Source organism: Zerene cesonia, chromosome 4 (genome assembly GCF_012273895.1).
Source record: "Zerene cesonia ecotype Mississippi chromosome 4, Zerene_cesonia_1.1, whole genome shotgun sequence".
In the NCBI taxonomy this organism is placed as follows: Eukaryota; Metazoa; Arthropoda; class Insecta; order Lepidoptera; family Pieridae; genus Zerene; species Zerene cesonia.
The window spans coordinates 1,072,700-1,093,636 of NC_052105.1; the positions used below are offsets into that span (position 1 = coordinate 1,072,700).

At 39.0% G+C, this 20,937-nt stretch overlaps 1 protein-coding gene across 7 annotated transcripts; it reads right to left on the reverse strand.

The window, feature by feature from the left end:
- Positions 1 to 1,035: 1,035 nt before the first annotated feature.
- LOC119839622 (ral GTPase-activating protein subunit beta) lies at positions 1,036 to 20,305 on the reverse strand. 7 transcript variants are annotated; one of them, XM_038366012.1, is made up of 31 exons: positions 20,041 to 20,305; positions 18,992 to 19,150; positions 18,222 to 18,459; positions 18,032 to 18,061; positions 17,660 to 17,894; positions 17,270 to 17,430; positions 16,951 to 17,093; positions 16,480 to 16,588; positions 14,939 to 15,094; positions 13,962 to 14,051; positions 13,549 to 13,674; positions 13,131 to 13,208; positions 12,431 to 12,596; positions 11,486 to 11,695; positions 10,853 to 11,049; positions 9,608 to 9,706; positions 8,743 to 8,877; positions 8,594 to 8,605; positions 7,708 to 7,929; positions 7,295 to 7,401; positions 6,795 to 6,954; positions 5,600 to 5,771; positions 4,746 to 4,875; positions 4,426 to 4,527; positions 3,593 to 3,798; positions 3,034 to 3,178; positions 2,751 to 2,875; positions 2,018 to 2,250; positions 1,676 to 1,762; positions 1,363 to 1,582; positions 1,036 to 1,175 (listed from the first exon to the last, which is right to left on the reverse strand). In XM_038366012.1, the coding sequence occupies exons 1-31, from the start codon at positions 20,074 to 20,076 to the stop codon at positions 1,064 to 1,066; spliced, it is 4,401 nt and encodes a 1,466-aa protein (XP_038221940.1). In that variant the 5' UTR covers positions 20,077 to 20,305; the 3' UTR covers positions 1,036 to 1,063. The 7 variants fall into 7 exon arrangements, with proteins under 7 accessions (XP_038221940.1, XP_038221939.1, XP_038221942.1 ...); XM_038366011.1 differs by having other exon boundaries at positions 3,593 to 3,801; XM_038366014.1 differs by lacking the exon at positions 18,032 to 18,061 and having other exon boundaries at positions 3,593 to 3,801.
- Between the last annotated feature and the right edge of the window lie 632 nt (positions 20,306 to 20,937).

The following is a 20,937-nucleotide window of genomic DNA, read 5'->3' on the forward strand; positions in this document are numbered from 1 at the left end:
CTACTGAACCGATTGCAATGAAATTTTGTACGTAGACAGCTGGATAACTGGAATAACATAAAGGATACTTTTGATCCCGATATTCCTACGGCATACGGAATTACGCGGGAGAAACCACAGGGCGCAGCTAGAAGAGCAAAGAGAATAATAAATATATATGCATTACTAAAGTACCAAATTCTACATATAAGTGTTCTAGTGATAATAATAATATACGACGAAAATATAAGTTTTGTTAATCGTCCTGAAAAAAAATATGCATGTGGTGCTGTAAAGTTTATGTTTCGACCTATAGTAGACCCCAGTATTTAATTGTATCAACCAGCTCCAGTTTTTTTACATGAGCAAGTATCATGCGATGTATATTCATGATTATCGATAGCAATGCATTATCGGATACTGAAGCAGATGTATTTTGTGAATATATTATCGTTCAGCCACCTTCTGACAGTGTCGAAACCTAATTGAGCATAAGTTGACTTCGTTCCAAGAAAAGAAGAGCATATCGTGTGCTAAGGAGATGATCTCTCCTTGGGTAAGTGTTAGGGTAGTAAGGTCGTTAGTATAAACGAGAAATAATGTCGGGCCTAAAATGCTACCTTGTAGCTCCATGGGTGAGAGAGAGGTCAGTATTGGTATAAATACCTATAAATATAAATAATTGGTATGATTCGAACAAATTGAAAGCGATCGGTTAGGTAACTGTCGATAAGTTTCAACTGGTTGCCTCGTATGACCAGTCTTCCCAGCCTCCTCACGAATATTGCCACAGAGATTACATATAATATAACAATAAAATTTCAATGGAATTGGATTCGTTAATCGTAAGTATGAAATAAAATTCAGAAAGCAAGGGTTTATGTTTTATTAAAACGCATATATAATATAAATATTTATAAATTATACAATGATCATATGTTAAATATTTTAAGTACGTCGTTATACTTACATGTGGAATGTTAGAAAAAAAAATCAGTCTTAAAATTAAGATTATCTTACAATTCGAGAGGAATAGATAATTAAATTAACAAAAAATACTGAAAGCAATTTATTATATCATAGATTAGGGTGCTCTGAATAGCGATTCCAACAGTTGTGGCTCGTCTAAATCTTTCTTGTATTGTTGCGCAATTTCTTGTATTAAATGACGTCGTCGGACATGCGGAGGTTGATATCTGAAAAATAAAATACTTAATACAGCTGGCGAATATAAACAGATCTCGTAAAGCGCATATTAATCTAATAGTTATTTTTGTTTACTAAATTGAACCTTATCGAGTAAGAAATAAGAGTTAAATTGCATTTTATATTTAGGACTATCCACACACTCGCACACACACACGCACACACAGACACACTCACAGGTCGGTGTTGAGGCGGGTGCGGCGCGCCAGGTGCGTGGCGGCGCGGCGCAGGCAGTCGGGCAGCAGGCGCGGCGCCAGCAGCGCGCCGTCGGCCAGCACGCCGGCGGCGGGCGGCGCCAGCACGCGCAGCAGCCCGCCCAGCACCGCGCTGATGCAGATCGACCACACCTCGTGCCGCCGCCACGGGACGCCCGTCTCGCAGTAGCGCAACAGATCGTCTGGAAACCCATACAAATGGGGTGTTTTTCTATTGTAAAATTAAGTCCTTCGAGCCGGATTATGTTTCGTTGTATTAAAGAAGTAAATCTTACCTATTGGTAAATTGAGATGATCTTCGAAATCTTCCAACCAGATGATGAGTATTTTTGGTGCAAAATCTCGATTCCTCCTTCCGCTCCCTTCAAATACAGAAATAAGAGATATTTTTATATAAATTATATATACTATCGCAGATCCTACTTATTAAATTAACTCATAAGGATATTTTATGGCTGTCAGTTATAATCGATGCATAAAAAATTGGGACAATAACAAGGCCAGTAAAAAAGGAGAACTTACGTTGATGAGTAGTATGGTAGAACTTTTTTAGAACAACATACGAAATCATTATTGAAAATTTACAATCCTCCATATCTCTGTACCATCGCACATACCCGAGAGCGCAGAAGCGGCGGCCGCGGACGGCGCAGGTGCAGAGGGTGCGGCAGGTGCGGCAGGTGCGGCAGGAGCGGCGGGCGCGGGCGCGGCTCGGTCCAGCTCGAGCGAGAGCGCGCGCGCCTTGTCCACGCGCGGCGCGCGCCGCTCGCACTCGCTGGTGCTGCGCTCGTAGCTGGCGGCCGCGCCGCCGGACACGTCCCAGCACGAGCCGCTCGACCTGTCCCCGCGGCTGGACAGTTGATGGCAAAGTTAACAGATAATTAATAGATGTAAACGCATATACGCATATGGGTGATGGCCTTTCTTGGTAGCCTGACCGAACTGAAGTGAATTTTAACAACAGAAATTAGCCAAGTGAAATAATACCACAGAAAATATATTAATAAAAATAAACAATCGACGCTAACAATATAGGGCTGGAGAGCTTGACTTTTTATTTTATTTTTTGAAACGCGCTTATTTCAGGAACTACTGTATCGATTTCGAATTTTTATCTTCTTTCACCACTGGACCAATTGTAGTAGTTAACGCAAAATTGGACTAACTATACTTTATATTAATAATATTTATTATAATCAAGCAGGAAATGGGACACTATTTCGACACAAATAGGTAATATTGTACGCTTTACATACTATATATATTCTAATCTTATTTTTATTTTTACGTTTTCTATAAAAAAACGTAAAAACAAAAATAAAGACAATTCACACATTATGTTATACAAACTTGACAGATAAACAGGAGCCATCCACGTCACACTTGGTGTCGCCAAATTCATCAGCCTCGCTCAGCTCTCGCCCGGACGGCACCACGAACGCGATTTCATCAGTTGCATCCGACCAGTATAACACCTGTGACAATTTCAATAATTACTCTTAAAACTACGATTATTGTCTATATCAATTTCCTTCTCTGTCCCACTGAATAAATCTTAACATTTTCCTCTTTTATTTAATATTCTCCGAATACATAAATGTCCTATAATATGTAAATCCCGCCCTGAACTCACCTGTTCCCGCCCATCATATATAGCAGGTGCAAAATTTTCTGGCGGAGAATGCTCAGGTTGCGTGAAGTGCGGCTGCGCGTCGTAGCTCGTGCGCACGTGGCCCGTCCAACCGGCGTGACCGGAGACTCGTATTGGTGTGCCCAGTCTGTAAATGTTACATAGAGACATATATGGCAGTATCGTACATGATATGTCAGAAAACAAACATTAATTTTTATAACATTCAACAATAACTACGTTGCATATTGCATATATTGTCATGGCTGTGATAGTATTCATTTTCGATTTACAAACGATTAAACAGCACCAACAGGAGAAGAATACTTCGACGATATCACTAAATCTGCATATAAACTAGAATAGGTTGCTAAGTAATAATCCAAGGTCGAGGTCTAATCAAAATCGTCATCCGTACGGGTTTTCCATAAGTATGTATGACAAATAAAAGAATAGAAATAGAAGACGTTAGTATGAATTAATTAGTTTATTATTATAAATGCAAGCTAAATGCAAATGTTCTGCTCGCTCTTGCTGAACACAATAGTGCCGCGCGACTCACCCGCGCAGCATGCGCACGAAGCCGGCGGGCACGGTGTGGGCGGCGAGCGCGTTGGCCACGATGTCGCGCGCGCACGTCTGGCCGGCGCGCACGCACAGCGCGTGCACCGTGAGCGCGGCGCGCGCGCCCGTCGCGTCCAGCCGCCGCAGCGCCGCGCCCAGCCCCGCCGCCGCGCCGTCCAGCGCGCACAGCCGCGCGCTGCCGCCCTGCTGCACCGCACCGCGCCCTCACTCGCACGCTCACCTCCCCAACCTCCCCCCCCTCTCCCACCATACTCGGGCCGGCTCGCACCGAGGAAGTACCACACCCCCACAGAAAACCGGCGTGACATATTAGCATGCTACTGTGTTTCGTACGGTGAGTGAGGGGAAACGGAGTCTTTTTTTGTTTTCCTCACCCTTCTCAGTCAATTCCTTCTTTCCAGACGTTTACCCTTACCCCATACTTTATCCTATCGTGAGCGGTAGTGATCGTTTTCCATCAAGCGAACCATCAGCTCGGTTGCTTATTTAACTTTCTTAATAATTTTTTATTTGCAACTTAAAGTAACCAGAGATTGTATATGTAGTAAATTCAGTTTTACTGACATTATACATAGACATACTTACATTTACAGTGAATATAAAAAGATGGAAACAGCCCACATCAATGGTTGCTTCTTTAGTGTGGAGTATAATTATACTTCAAACATTACAAGAGTCAACACTTTTCATCAAAGACGGCAAGTCATGGTCAAATCGGATCGGGTTTGAGAATGGAAAACAATATCAACAATAAAAATATACAGAGCCAGCATTCAAAGGAAAGGTTTGACAAGATAAATATTGTCCTACTTTTTTGTCTGCTGCGATGTTCAAGTAACCAAAGTGTGATAAGAACATTCTTGCAGTTTGGAATTCAGTCACTGGTTCCGGAGGCACATACTCTTCTGGCACCTGGGAAACGTAAATAGAAAATTTGATTATTCTTTTCTTTAAACCTACCTATGAAAAATGCTATAACATCGTTTTCTATCAGATCATATAAGTAGAGGTTTTTGTTAAGATTTAAAATCTAGATTTGGCTATTGAAAAACGCTAGTCTAGTGACAATTCTCATACCATCTAATTTTCCTGCTCATAACTCAAAATAACGTTAATATAGCCCTTCTTACCACGTTATCTTCGCTCTCTCTCACTCTCTTCTCGATAGCCGCTTGTTGTTCCAGCAGCTTGAACAGTACGTTGGCATCGGGATCATTGAGTTGTCGCAGTACAGCTTCCAGGGTCGGGAATGCAGAATCACTAAATAAATAAATAAATAAAATGATAAAAAATATGCAACCGTCTCGTAAGGAAGGCGGTTTAGTTTTTTGTTAAAAAATAATTATTGAAAGGGCTTTATAAATAACTAGCTGCACCTCGCCGTTTCACCCGCGTAAGTCGGTATCCCGTAGAAATATCGAGATAAAAAGTTGCCTATATGTTGTTTCAATTGTCCAGCTGTCTACGTACCAAATTTCATTGCAATAGGTTCAATAGTCAACAAACGCACACACATCCTTGCAAACTTTTGCATTTATAATATTAGTAGGATAGGATTAATAGGAAGGAAGTAGGATAGAATAAAGCACTGATAGATTAGATAGATTAGAGAGATTATCGTCCGAATGTTGATCAATAAAAGTGATGAGTGTGTTCTTTTAAAACACACTATGACATATTGTTTTCTATGCTATTGTTGTGTGCTAATAAAAAAAGGGATTGTGTGGTTTTATGAAACCGCGGTAAAAGTTAAACTTTTTTCACATTATAGATATTTAACTGATGGTCAGCTGATGGAAAGCCGCCATATTGGCCTCAGCTGCTCTGACGAGCGCCTTTCACGTTGCGATGCGATACACAGACCAAAAAATTGAGACGATGCAATAAAAGTTTCATTTTAATAAATGTCTTATATATGAACGGATATATAAATATGCATGTTTGTGTGTATGTGGATTGTGTGTGTGGGGGTGCGCGCACTCACACGGCGCAGGGCGGCGCGGGCGGCAGCGGCAGGCAGGCGGCGGGCGCGCGCGGCGGCGGCTCGAGCATGGGCACGGGGCGCGCGCACGCGCCGCCGCCGCGCCCCGCGCAGCGCGCCGCGCCGCGCCGCCGCGCCGACCACGCGTAGCGGCCCCACCCGCTGCGCACCAGCACTGCAACCGACACACCACAGCGTTTATATAGGGCTAAATCTAATCATAGACCATAAAGCGTGTGGAGAAAGGTGGATTTCATTAATGGATTCCGCGATCGAAAAAGAGAAAATCCTAGATCCTTGACTCGAATACACGGCCGTCTGACCGTTGAGGCCTGAACGATGTTGGAAAGTTGTATATATGTTCTGTAGCGAAAACATTCCGCTTCCGTGATTCAGAAATATGATACGCTACGTCGGCATATGCCTCGCGACGCTGCTGGCTATGTGGATCTCGCCATTTGTTAAGTATCGTTGGTACAGCTTACGGGTGTGGTTGAGTGCATAGTGTGAGAAAGACGGCGACACGCGATCTAAATACACAGGAACTAGTTCATTTCTAACCACCTTTATCCATTCTTATTATTTTCTTTCTCTCATTCTCTGATAACGCTACCCATACTGTATACTGTATTACAATAATTTACAAAAATGCCCAATACAGCTAACTGTAACTTAGTATCACATAGCATGAAAAAATGCCCACGAAATCTCTTATGTCTTTTGTAGCGCTTTCCCAATATACACATACAACATTTTACATGTGGTAGTCGAGCACGCTTCGGCACGAATTGGGCCAGCTCGAACCGGGGAAGTACCACACCCCCACAGAAGACCGGCGTGAAATAGCATTCTGCTGTGTTTCGTTCGGTGAGTGGGGGAGCCGGAGGCCCATATCCTTTTCCTTACCCTTCCCAGTCCTTTCCTTTATTCCTATCACCCATCCTTTCTTAATCCCTTCCCAAAAAGTCGGCATTCCATTTGTAGAGGCGTAAGCATTTACGTAAGTAAATTTGTAAGGCGTCCAAATGTTCATGGGCGGTGGTAGCGCTTACCAACAGGCGTCCCACCAGCTCCATTGCCGCCTGTAACATAAAAAAAAAAAAAAAAAAAAATACTACGACAAGCAAGATTTTTCATATTTAACACTCGTTGTATACAATGGTTTGTGCTGCACCACAGCGAACACAAGATATAATACCAATGATAGTAGGCTGCGGCTCCTGGCTGTTGGCCAGCGGCTCCTCGAGCAGCGACAGCAGGGTGCTGCCGTCGGCCACGAAGTGGCGCAGCTTGCCGTGCCCGAGCGCCGCCAGCCAGCGCTCGTCCAGCCGGCACCACGTGCCCATGCCGGTGCCGGTCTAAACGGGTAAAACCACATATAATGTGTAGTGTTTATTTATAACAATATTTTATAGCAATTTTATGTATGCATATATATTTTGTTTAACTAATTTTTAGTTGAAAATTACAATGTTTCTGAACGACATATGGAGTTACATATTTGTTTGTGCGTGAACTAGTGTTTAATAAACCAGGAGGAAACTCTATTCCAAAGTCACAACAGTAACTGCTAACAAAGATTGATTGGTTTAGGAAAATGGCAATGAAGCATTTCAATTAAATACCTATTAGATGGCCCGGAATAGAAGTACAATTATACAAGATCCATAGTAAGAATTTAAAATAAGGTCTAAGTACCTGTTCAAGAATCAGCATTAGCAGAGCTTCGGCAGCGTCGCGCACTCTCATGGAGACAGGCTTTAATTCTTTTTCGTCTTTCATTTTCGTGGGCTCTCCAGGTTTCCCTGAACACAATAAAAAATTATTAAGAACATTATTCAGTTACGGCAGAACATTAGAATTCGATCATTTCTCATCTGAAACTAGCGCTTTAGAAAATACATGTACTAGCGAACAGTAGAAAATACATAAATGAAAATAAAGGACATATATGTAGTTCGATAACATACGATTTTAAAGAAAAGCTCATCAGCCACTTCTGCAACAGTCACAAAGCTAAAATTGTCCCTTCAGCCACATCCGGTCATAATCGGTCGCTATACACAAGATTGCAATACAACACCATGTCTATTGGTAAGCAGCGCACCAACCCTGACTCTTGGAGCCCGAGATGCCCAGCTCGACGACCTCCATGAGCGCGGCGAGGCAGTCGGGGTCGGCCAGCAGCGGCTCGCACAGCCACGCGGCGAGGCACGCGTACGCGGCCACCACGCACGAGTGCAGGTCGCGCGAGTGCGCCTGCGGCGGCCGCCCGCACTGCACCGAGATGTAGTCGCAGATCCAGCGCACGGCGCGCTTGCGCTCCAGCGCGTCTGCGGGGTTGCGATGAACCGAGATGATTGGATACGCTTGTTGATTAATATGTACACAAAGCCCAATTTTGTTGCAACGTTCTTAGCATTTGTCGGATATCAATTGTACTTTAATATTCTGTTGGATGAATCTCAGTTAAGATCTGTATCTTCTTAAACATCTGTATGTCGCTTTTTATAACTTATCAAAACTCGTTTAGCTATCGAATTCTATAGAATGCCTGTCACTTAGAAACATTGCCTAGGGATCACGACTTGGGTGTTCGTACGTTGTTTATTCATTGTTCGGCCCAACTACCCTCACTTCGTTAATAGTCTTTGTGGCTGGCTGTCATTTATTATGAACTGACTACACCAAATTGGCAGTTGTGTAGAATTGCAGTGCATTTTTATAACACCAAAATATTAAACACATCTCCCCCTTTGATTTCTAACATATTTTTTAACCTATTGTATGTTGTTACTAGTTAAATTATGTATAGTTCTGATCAGAGGCCCGATACCATAGCATTTAGAGAAAAAAATCAATAAATGTTCATGTAGAGATGATAAGGTTACTCAACATTTTTCATACATTCTTCGATAGCAACTTACTTTCATATTGTTTATCAAAAATAAGGCTATGACTCGATTCTCAAAAGCTTAACGTTTATTTAAAGCTTACCTATTATTATTTCTGTTCAGCATGCAAGAAAAATAATATATTAAAAATATTTTTTTAAGTTTTAAAGCAAATCGTTAAATGTCGTTAAACCTTAATAAAAGTATGTAAATAGTTTTAAGTAAATAAAATTCATAAGAACTAGTACTCACCAGGCTTACAAGAATGTAATTTCGCAAGGCCAGAGAGCAGTTCCAACGCAGCAAGAGATACTTGTAGGTCTCCCTTCCAAGATGAGATCAGTCGATGGCAAACCAGATAAGTCGCACGGACTACTAATGCTGCACCTAAAGTATGCGGTTGATGGAAATATTGAACGTTATTTAATTTAACTTGGGGTTATGCAGGGTTGTATATCAGGCCCTCTTTTATTTCTGACTTTCAAAAAAGAAAAACACTGAATTACAACAACTGATCTGAACCATGCTAATAATTTAATTATTTGATATTATAAACATTGAAAAAAAATCATGCATTAGATGAATTATGATTTACACAAAAACGTACAAGCTAAATAAAGCTTTTAAATGTAGATATCAGATAGACATGATTAAAAATGCATGTTATTTACAAAGGACTTTATAAACGCTATGTTTAAATGTAACAAAATAGCAACGATAAACAAAACAATATTAAGCAAATAATGCATACTTATGAACATGACTACATTGGTCGTACATAAAATTTGACAAAATCAAATGTTATTTAGATCGCAATCGCATCAAGAGCGTGTACGCCTTATGGTATTTTATAAAAATTTTCAAGAACTTATTAGATTACTGAACCAATCTTAATGAAAATTCATGCCCATTAGTAGGATAGATCTAACAAGTTAGTATTAATTTATATGAAATGCCGTATCACGTATGGCGTATCAACTTAATCGGGAAAAACCTCTAAGTTTATTGTTATCAAAAACTTAGATATTTTTACCGAGTATTATTAAAGTTACATTTATCAGATGTTTTATTTTGTCAAATATCATAGTCATGGATAGCAACAGAATGGCAAATTTACCGAAAACAGGCGATGATGGATCTAGCTCCCTAACATCCGCGGCGAAGTCGTCCTGAACGCTCTCGGCGCTCGCCGGCCCGCTGCTGCTGTCTGACCGGGCTATAACACCCCCCCGATTGAGTACCCCCCTTTTTTAGAATTGTATACAATTCCAAAGACTAGCCCATATTATAAGGTGGTAGGAGTCAATCGTGACCTTATGGTTGGACAGTAATTTAGATCAGTCGAAATTATAACTTTACTCCTAAAAATCTGAATGTGCGTAATTTTTATTTCAGTTGTTTCCTTTGCTAGTTAGTTTTGAACAGTTTCAACCTTATCTAATATTTATACAAAATTCCCATTCGTCCTATTATGACATGAATTTATAACACACATAAGTGATGTGTAGTATTGTGACACATTTTCAAATATGTTCATATTTGCAGTACAGTTATGTCCTAATTCAGAAATTAGAAATGATGTGTATATGTAATTGTATTGTTTGCAGTGAATATTTAAGCAGAGCAACTTAAAAAAATCGGCGTGTATTGTGTAATTCTTTTAAAAAAGTGTAGGGTAATGCAGTGATGAAGCCATTTATTGCCAATTCAGAAATAAAATTACAAAAAATTAAAATTTTGAACAAAACTAAAATAGTATAAATTAAAAAATGTTGTATTGTTTATTCCACTTTTAGTAGTTTTTACTTACCAACCCTTAAAGAGTAAGATTATATTGTACACTCAATCGAATATGATTCATACAGATTCTACAAGATACTAGCTCATATCCCATATCGAATTATGATTCCACAATAGAAATTTTCAAGTGGGCTTGAACAACTAAATACTTAACTATGCTAGCGTAAAATACTCCATATTCGCATAATCCGGGTCCGGTTAAAATCAAAATCAAAAATGTATAGAATTTTCAACCGACGTTCCAAAAACAGGAGTTTCTTAAAACGACTTAATTTTTTTTTCTTTGGTTTGGCTTGATCGAATTCGATAGCCACGTGGTTTCTCAACCGAAAGACTATTTGTGTTTGAAAAAAAATTGTTGTCACATGGTCCCATTTTAGCTTTTGGAGAAGTACCTCCCTTGCAGGGACGTCTTCTTTGGAGAATACAAAAAAAAATTCAATATTCCTAAGCCTTTCTTTTCAGCGGCATATACTTTTTTTTATTTTTTATGTCACAGCGGGCAACAGAGCACTATCAGCACCGCCTACGAACATTTGCAGAGGCATTGCTCCCCACTCACCCTTGTACTCGTTGCTGTGCGCGCGCGAGGGCGGCGGGGCGTGCGCGTGCGCGTGCGCGTGCGCGTTGTGGCGCACGCACAGGTAGAGCGCGCTGAGCAGCGGCACGGCGAGCGCGTCCACCGTCTCCACTTGCACGGCGGACACGCATATGAGCGACAGCTTGCCGCGCGCGTACTCGCCGAGCGTCATGCCCGCGCTAACGTTGTTGGGGTACGTGTTTTGATTGAAAACTATATTTTTTGGAACTGAGCACATAACGCTATGTATTGGCAATTGAAACAGAGTTGTAAACAAACAAGTTCTATATAGGTGAGAAGACTGAATTATGCGATTTCATTAAAATTTATTTCATCTTAGTGTGAGAGCTACGCAAAAGTTTAACATAAATCACAGATAGTGACAGGCGAACAAGTATTCTTAGTAAATGCACATACCTAAAGATCATTGCCGTTACTACTCTTATTTAAATAGCGTTCATCCTTTACAAAGTATTAGGTTCCAATTGGCGTTCTTTAAGGTTCTTATTGAAGACCACGATTGTAAATTATATTTATCAACAATAAACACAATATTCGAATGAATATAAAAACATGCTAATTACTATATAATATATAAGTTAAATAAACACATACTACTCGTTACATCCAGGAAACTCTGGTACTGGTAAGCCCCTGTAGTGGTAAGGGAACGCAACCAAAGACAACAGAAGACTAATGGCGGCCTTGCGAAGTTCCCGCTTGTCTATAGAACCGCATTCTAACTTCGGTTCTCGCTCAGACAGGATGCGATCCAGGGCCGTAATGAAATCTGGGACTAAAACCAGCACACCGTCGAGATCTAATCTGTAAATAATTAAAAAACAATATGTAAATCTATACTAATACTAGCTTTGCCCGTGGGTTCGCAAGCAAATTCGGAGTACTTTAATAGATGTTATACATATACCTTCGTCTTGAATCACTCTATCTATTAAAAAAAAAACCATTAAAATCGGTCGTGTAGGAACAGATGCGAGAACGGGACTATGCTTTATACTATGTAGCGATATTACTCTATATAAAATCTATACAAATACACAGAAGTAAGGGACACATTCGGATAATGCTTTGTCGCCCAGCGTGAAACAGCATTCTGCTATGTTTCGTTCGGTGAGTGTGGGAGGCCCATATCCTGTTCCTTACCCTTTTCATTTTTTCCTCTCGTCAATCTTTTCTTAATCTGTACAATTTGAATTCGGCAATCCATTTGTAGACATAAGGTCTGCAAAATCTAACGCCACTGCCCCATTCATGGGAGGTGGTATCACCAAATAAATCAGAGCTGAGGCATAACGCCTCAGTTTTCTTAAGTAGCATCCCTTTTTTGACCCACACAGTCACATATAACTGTTATTTTGCCTTGCCATTAAAATCCGTTATTTTTCTTCATTTATAATTTACTCTTTTCTATTATACTTTGTTACGATCTGTTGTGTGTGTGTTCACTTTCTTTCCGTCTTCTTTTCTTCTTTTTTTCTTCCTTTCAGCAAGTCCACTGGCCGACGAGGACACACGGCACAAGAGCAGAGATATACTGACCGGAATATGTCGGCGGCGTCGAGCACGACGGCGGCGGCGGTGGCGGGGTCGCGCAGGCCGCGCTGCAGCGCCGCGTAGGCGCGCGCGCGGTACGGCGCCAGCACCTCCTCGCGGCACTGCTTCGAGCACAGCACGCGGCACAGCGTGCCCAGCGCGACCGCCCGCCCTGGCGTATTTATTTATTTATTTATTTCATTAACGATTTAATATAACACACCGAATAAGGAACAGTTACAAAACTACACTTATATTATAAAGAGGAATTCATAATAGTGTAGATCTGCAAACTATTTCTAATTTTCCGACTCTGAATTCCTAATTCCGATTGCAAAACTTTCTTACAACATTAGAAAGCTGCAATCGCATTAAGTGACATACGCTATAATGTACTACGGGCGATGCCGGGGCGAACAGCTAGTATATAATAGAGTGTTTAATGTAGTACATGAGGCGATTTTATCACATATCGGCGATCTCTTCCAGGCCGCCCAAGTTAGGGGATAAATATAGGAAAAAAGGAAGTTATCATAAACTTTTGTTCTGAATCGGAAATGGAGCACAAAACCAATGGATCGAAACATTGAAATTCATTATCAAATAAATATTATCTATATATGGTCCTCGATACAAGCATAAAACTGTAATGAGAGTTTGTGGGAGGTGCAAAATATTATGTTTGTTCCAATAAATCGGTAAATACCTGGCTGATAACTGAGCATATTAAGCTTTTGCGTGGCGTCCGAAAGCGATGGAGGCGGCGGAGTCCCTTCCATTCTCTCTGTAATATGTCACATTTATTTATTAACCAAAATAATGAAATCACTTAAATCTAAAAAAATGTGTAAAAAAAATCACAGAATCTCATCGACAGTAATATTATAAACAGGAAACTTTTGTACTTTTGTAAATTTGTAACGTCTTCAGGCAACCACTGGACCGATTTCAGAAATTCTTTCACCATTAGGAAGCTGCAACTTCACTGAGTGACATAGGCTTTACACGTACCACGGGCGAAGCCGGGTCGAACAGCTAGTAAGAAAACATTTACGTATGTCTTACATACATATTTGATCTGATAAACATCCCTACTATTAAACGCTAATAAATGATATACTTACGTTGCGTTGTATTTGTGGGCGTGGTCCCAATCAAAGCGGCTTCAAACAGCCACTCACCGAACAGATGCAATATCGAGTTCACCTTCGGTCGTAGCGGCGTCAGTGGCGGCTTTTCTGTTTCCCCCACTGTAATAGCCCGGAGCGAGTTGTACTCTAACTTTTTATTTTAATTTTAAAAAGAAATGTTTTTGGAGGACATCGCATTGTGCTGTATGCGATATTTCACTCAAATATAACCAATTTTTCTTTGTTCAATTCACAGTTATATGATATGATAACCTATACACAAAAACACAGTTTTTAATTATAAATTTGTAGGTGCAATTTTATTTAAATCAAGATTAAATAAATTAATAGGCTAATGAAGTGTACATATGCAGTTACGTTTACTTTAAAAATACTACTAATCTTACCTTGCGAAGAGATGGAATTTGGCGGTGTGCTAGGAACCACACTAGATGGTCGACTGCTGGTTAATCCTATAAGCGACGTACGAGGAGTACCTGCGCATAAGCAATGTATAATAATGATAAACTTACCGTTTAATAAACGATTTAGGCTACACCTAAGATCATTCCATAGAAAATGAAATATATTCTAAGTTTAATTTACTAATTAATATTAGCTTTGACATTAACAATAATAAAAAATTATTACATTATCGATACATATCATGCAGTTCGGTTTGTGGAAAACAAAATAAAGTAATTATTATCCAGAAAATCACTTATATTTATTCAATCCATTTAGATTTATAGAATGTTTAATTTATATGAATTTCTACATTTGTACAATAGATCTATGTTAGACAATTGGTGGCTACAGGATAGCAAAAGTGCTGTTGGAAAAGCATAAAATTCTGTGCATGTGCTATTCTACTAAAGCATGTGCAAGTCATTCACTCAAACTACAGTTAACTAGCCTCTGTAACCTGTGAATTTGTTACTAGATTATGTTACTATTTTAGTATAATTTTACTCAAAAACAAAAACTAACTTAACATACAATATTTATTTAATAAAAACTAAAAAAATACAACAAAATTTGTGTCATCTAAATAAACAAATGAACAACAAACATAATAAATCTAATTTCGCCGAGACGGTTAATTCCAGTCGAAAATTACATTATAAAACAAAATATTACTTACCCCCACTATATACAAAATGAAATTTAAATTCACAAGGAATATTTTTCTGAATGTCCCGATTTTATATATACATTTTCATATGTATGTTTTGTTTTCGAGATGACTTACTATTATAACCCGACTAAAAAATGTTGAATGGGAAAGAGCAACTACAGGGTTTCTGAACAAATAAATGTTTCAGTTTGAGTTCAACCCTATTAACCGTCTCGGCGAATGCGGCCCACAATCACACAATCATACTTTTCTCCGGCATCTTGTCCCTGGGTCGGCTGGTGCTGAACGACTTGGCGAGGCGGCGGTGCGCGGGCGGCGTCGTCTCGCCCTCGTCCCGCTCGGGCTCCGCCCCCGCGCCCCCCGCCGCCCCCACGCCCTCCCACCAGCGCTCCGGCCCGCGCCCTGTGCACCCCACACCACCCTTGTGTATATGACTTCAAACCTCCCCCTCATCTCTTCTTCCCACCAGTTCCCCCTCCCAGATTCAATACATTGCTACTAGAATACCCTCTACCGAATTGAAACAATTTGTTGGAAAGAACAATTTTTGTTTCGTGATAAATTATTATTTCGGGAGAAAACATTATCTTGCACGCATATACCATATTATAATATTCATATACACATTTTCTATTAAACGACTAAAATATTTATTATAATTATGGTTTCTGAAGTCGCGTTTGTCACTTAGTAGAATACATGATTTTAAAACTTAAGTAACATTACCTTTTACAAATTAAAAATTATTTCTAGCAATAATTATCATTTACTATATCAAGCCTCAAACCATTATATGAAAAACTATCCCATTATCCCAATACTTTGAGGAGCCAAGTTAAAATGCGTTATATTTTTATTTTGCAAAGCCAAAACCCTCTCCAAACTCTGAAAAAATATTTTTAATTACAAATATACTATGTTAATCCCAGATATACCATGTCCACTACTGTCACTTTAAATATACATTGTCGCAAAGTATAATATGTAAAATAGGACCCAAGATAACACAAAAAGTGCAAATACTAAAAAATACTAACTAACTATCACCAAATTATACACTCGTATACCATATTCAGATAATATAGATCTAAGGATAGCTGGACAAGCTAACCGGAAGGAAAATAAGTTCAATACTACAGTTAAACAAATCTACCTGTTTGCATTTACTTTCACATCAATATCCTATCGACAGATAGACTATGCTAACCACAATGTTTATCTATTATTAGGAGGATGGATAAGCTACCAGAGCCTATCGCACGCTTATAGTAATACTTTATTTCCTGTTAAATTGCAGCAAAAATAGCAATAAAAGCTTAAAGTTACTTCCCGTAACGCGTCGCTACCTCCAATAACGTCAATCGCTTGCTTGTTAATACTGGCCAATATGTACTTGTACTCAGTAGAGTAACTTGCGTTTTGAGAAATAAAATTATAATTGCGTTATCTATCTATCCATATTGGATATTCAAAAGTAAGTGAAAATGGATAGATTTGTCCTTGAGTAACAGAAACAATGTATAGATAGTATATTGAATACGGCTGTATTGTTTATAACTATGTATAAAAAAATTTAAAAGTTTTGTTTACCTTGCCCAACTCAAATTGTCAGTAATGACATTTCAATATAGCGCAATTTCAATTCTACTCGTATTAGGCTCGCAAAGTTTTGTTATTATTTCCAAAAACTTTTTGCAACTTTTTGCTAGTATGTAAACTCATGAAACAAAATCTGTCACATAATGTTACTACCATACACCACATAGGCATGACGCATGCATAGTTACCAAGGAAGGCGTCGACGTGCGCGGCCAAGCCCAGCATGGCGCGGTGGAAGATAGCCGGAAGGGCGTTCAGACACGCCTGTTGGCTGCCGTCCTCCCAGCGCATTGCGTGCTGAGGGTATGATTAAAAAATATTAAACTTCATTAAGGAATTGTATAATAATGAGTATAGCATCTAAGGGTAGTTAAGCTGCCTGTCGATCTGTTGTGTTTTCACGAGAAATTCATTTTTTTTTAACATGTGGTACCTAAGCATTCGATGCTACATTGTGTGAAGTAAAAAAAAACAAGAGATGGTATAATGCGTTTTCTAACTGTGACCAGTACAATAAGTGTGTTAGCGTGTCTGTCTCTGCGGTGATACTTACTCCATCCTGTGGAATAATATCTACTCTGCGAAGGGGGAGACTGTAAGAAGATTCTTAGCGTGCCGATAATGTGCAGCACGCGGTACCAGCTCTGCATCACGCTCACCTGCAGGAAGTGCGGCGTGTGGCTGATGAGGTGCGGGCGGCACAGGTCCACGGGGTTGCCGATGGTGTGCAGCACGCGGTACCAGCTCTGCATCACGCTCTCCGCGCTCATGTCCGCCGGCACCAGCGACGCGTCCTCCTCACCTGGTGAAGAACACATTGTGTAGCTATTACAAATTGGAATAATCCAAGGCTGGAATCTGGTGGTTCAAAAATCATTAAGATATTATGAATTTATTTATACAGTTTTATCCTAAATCTGAACATTGCACAGCGTTGTGAAAAACACAAAAATTATATTTACAAATGATCATACTCACTGATAGGCATAACAGGGAACAGCGGGCCGTACATATGTTTGAGCAGTCGAGCAGTTAGGCACAGCGAGACGCGCGTCCATTGCTCGGTGAGTGGGGCGCGGTGCCGCCAGCTGATGCAGTGTTCGCGCAACGTGCGCCACAGCGGTGGCGATGGGAAACATCTGGTGTTATGGGAATATATTCTTTATGTATACGGTACACAAAGAACAAACTTTTTAATACAGGCAGTTAATGTTAAAATTCCTTTGAGGATATTTTATAGGATTGCCACTTAGCAATTCTAGCAAAAACACATCACATTCAATTTATAAACACCTATAATATACATTAATTTCCAATACAATCTACTATACGTAATACCTTAATATTATATCTTATCTCATTACCCACCTGTGACAAGCCAATATCCAAACTTCGAACAGCACACAAAGAACTCTTTCACACAGTTGCTCCGCCGCACCGTGTACGGGCGCCGGCGGCGCTAGTAGCGCGGCCGCAGCAGCCAATAGTAGCAGCAGTAGAGCACGCCACTCACGCGGGCCCAATGCGGCGCTGTCCGCCAGAGAGCGGGCCAATCGGAGCACGCGGTGGCATAGCACCGCTTGCTTGCTTATTAGATCAGCACCTAGTATGGATGAATTTGAATTTTTGAGATTAGCTAACGAATAACTTTATTTGCAAGCGCATAAGCTATACTTATCGAATGACAATGTGGTAGCTTAAGCGAGTCATTGGAGTAATTTTTAAATGTACAAGACTCACCCAAATCCGTTTGATAGATAAATGCGAGCGCTTGAAACAAATTATTGTTGTATTATAAACTAATGAACGAATCGCTTAATACAAAATAATTAGCGTTTTATAAAACTTCCAGATATATCAGCAGCAAAGTAAAGACTATTAATTTTTACCATTTTTTTTTTTAAACATTACATAATCAAAAAGCACTCACTCTCATTATGTCTAGGCACGAATAGGTTATGCAGGTGACTCAATATCCGTGTAGCATATCGTTCAGGTGCGGCTGCGAGCGGGGCCGGTACCGCCGGAGGGGGCGGTTGCGCGGGCGCAGCGGGTGGTAATAGCGCTGAGAGCCAGGAGCAGCAAACACGGACACAGTCACGCACCGCTTCGTGTTCCGAGAGGGGGAGGGAAAGGCCGTAGCGGATTACTTCCAGCACCCATTCCACCTGAATAATATTGAAAAAATGAACAAACGTTATAGTATATGCAAGGACATGTTGCTAAAAACAAACAAACTCTGATCTTTCACAGTAGTAATACAAAAATGTTTTTCGTTTTCTATTATTAAACCCTCAATGCAAAATGAATCGCTTTGTATAGTATATAATTTTGAAGCTTAAATTTGTCTGTGTAATCATAGTGCTCAAAGGGATTTACTGATTTCAATACGGTTATTTAATTTGTGGATTTTACGGTGATGTTTAATGATACCATAAGTAAAGAATAGATAGGTTAAAAGTGCTCCAGGATAAACAGCACAATAAAATGTAGCTAATTGGCCAGAATTGACTTCAGTTGAATATGTGTCTCTTTTAACTTTGATGTAGTGTGACATTGCAACAAAGTTATTTATATATGGGTTAGTGCGTTTTTGAAGATATAATTTTTTGTTGATAGTCTACCCAGACCTTATTACTTGGCTAATATTAAAAACTAAAAACCAATCACTAACTATAAATATTAACTATATATCTTTACCTCAGCATCAGTGTTCAAAGGGCTAGGTTGGTGTGAAGCAAGCTGCCTCACAACAGCCAGCACTACATCCCGACCACCGACAGCACCAAGGACCCCACACCCTCCCCCCTCCAGGGGCAATGAACTCCATTCCGAGTACATGCCGTCACTCTCCTTATTCTATGAGTATTGCATGATGAGAAACATTAATTTTTATTTATTCTTGCATTGTATACTGTTTGAAAATTAACAACAATATATATTTATGAAATACATTTTTTTTTAAGAACTTGAAACCATAGTTATAAAAAATAATTAAGTTTGGTAGACTTCACTGAATTTACTTGTTTAAATTCAGTATCAACTTTAGAAATTAGGAGCTTCTGATGTACTAAATTATTGACTGAATGTTTTAGAATTAGTGGAATCAGATTTTATGTACTAATGGATTCAAGATCATTTCCATTATCGTGATCATTACATCTCATCATACTGTTTTTTTTAAAGGCAAAAAACTATACTATGAGAAAGTTTTAGTGCTTTAGAATGACTGGATGTAATCTGTGGTAACAGTATGCTTCATAAATATATTTAAAATACAGTTTAATAAAATCCCAACAACAAACAAAAAATAACAGTGTAATATTGCAGTGTTCAAAATTTTAATAAGTTAAGTTTTAAGCAACTAACTGCAATTCCATCTTCCTAAATGTCTTTCTAACTGAGCTGCTACATTATTCAATCAGACAGAAAAAAACTTAAGTTCTGAATGAAGGCTGCTAGCTTGCTGAAAGCTATTACAGTTTATTAAATTCAGTGAATTTAGGCAACAAAATTGTAAGTACTTTAGATGAAAGTGTAAGTACTTTAGATGAAAATTAACAATTAAACGTTTATTTTTACAAAGAAGAACTAGCCATCTGATATTTTATGAGTTTAGTGGGCGGAGATATAAAAAAAGAAAATGGATCTTGAAATAGAATATTGTGCATTTTTTATGTTATACAATTGCTACAACACAAAACTCACGATAACAAATTATTATATAGATAACCGGTAAGCAATCTCACCTTACTATTAACTCTGTTAAAAATTCCCACATTCATATATGTAACAGTACTTAACGGTAGATAATTAGAAACTGACGATTCTATCGGTGGAAGGATTATTGAAACTATTACTTTCTTGTAAAACGACAGTAATAAAGCGTCTAATAAATACTTGATTCTTCGTAGTAGTTTATATCTATATAAGTTTCAACAAATTTGTATTTTCCTTCATATTATTTTTTAGAAACTAGGTACTCAAGCAAAAACAAACAGGATCATATTGTAAATTGACAGATGACAAAATGACACGTAAAGTTGACAACAGCTGAGGTCTTAACATTTTTATAAATAATTACGTGAACAGAATACTTGGACATATGGATCATTAAAATTTCATTGAAAATAGAGTAGCACGGTATGTTATATCAATAAAACTTAACGTAACATTAGAAATAAATTATGATGAAATCCATTATCCAGGATGAAAAGTATTAAAATTAACTTCAGCGCCTCTTTGATTCAGTGGTTCTACTTTAGCAACATCTAACTTTCTCTCTCTTCACTTTGATAGATTAATGATAGATGATCGAATGACATTGTTTAATTACACATTCCCTCATTCAACACTTGCTCTATCACCATGTAAAATTTTGTCTAAACCTGCCCAACTATTGTTACATTTTATATGATTAAGGTACACAGAAATGGAAAATGTAATTAACCTTTGTTATAGGATATTTGAAACATCCATATTGCATATATTATAAGTTGTTACATATTAGTAAAGTATTCATACCATAATTAACAATCTTTGTTCACACTATTATTTTTATATTGATTCCTTTTTTATTAACACGCTTTTATTAGCTTCACTTGTATGTTTGTATGTATGTAACTCACACCCGTTTTTCTCCCACT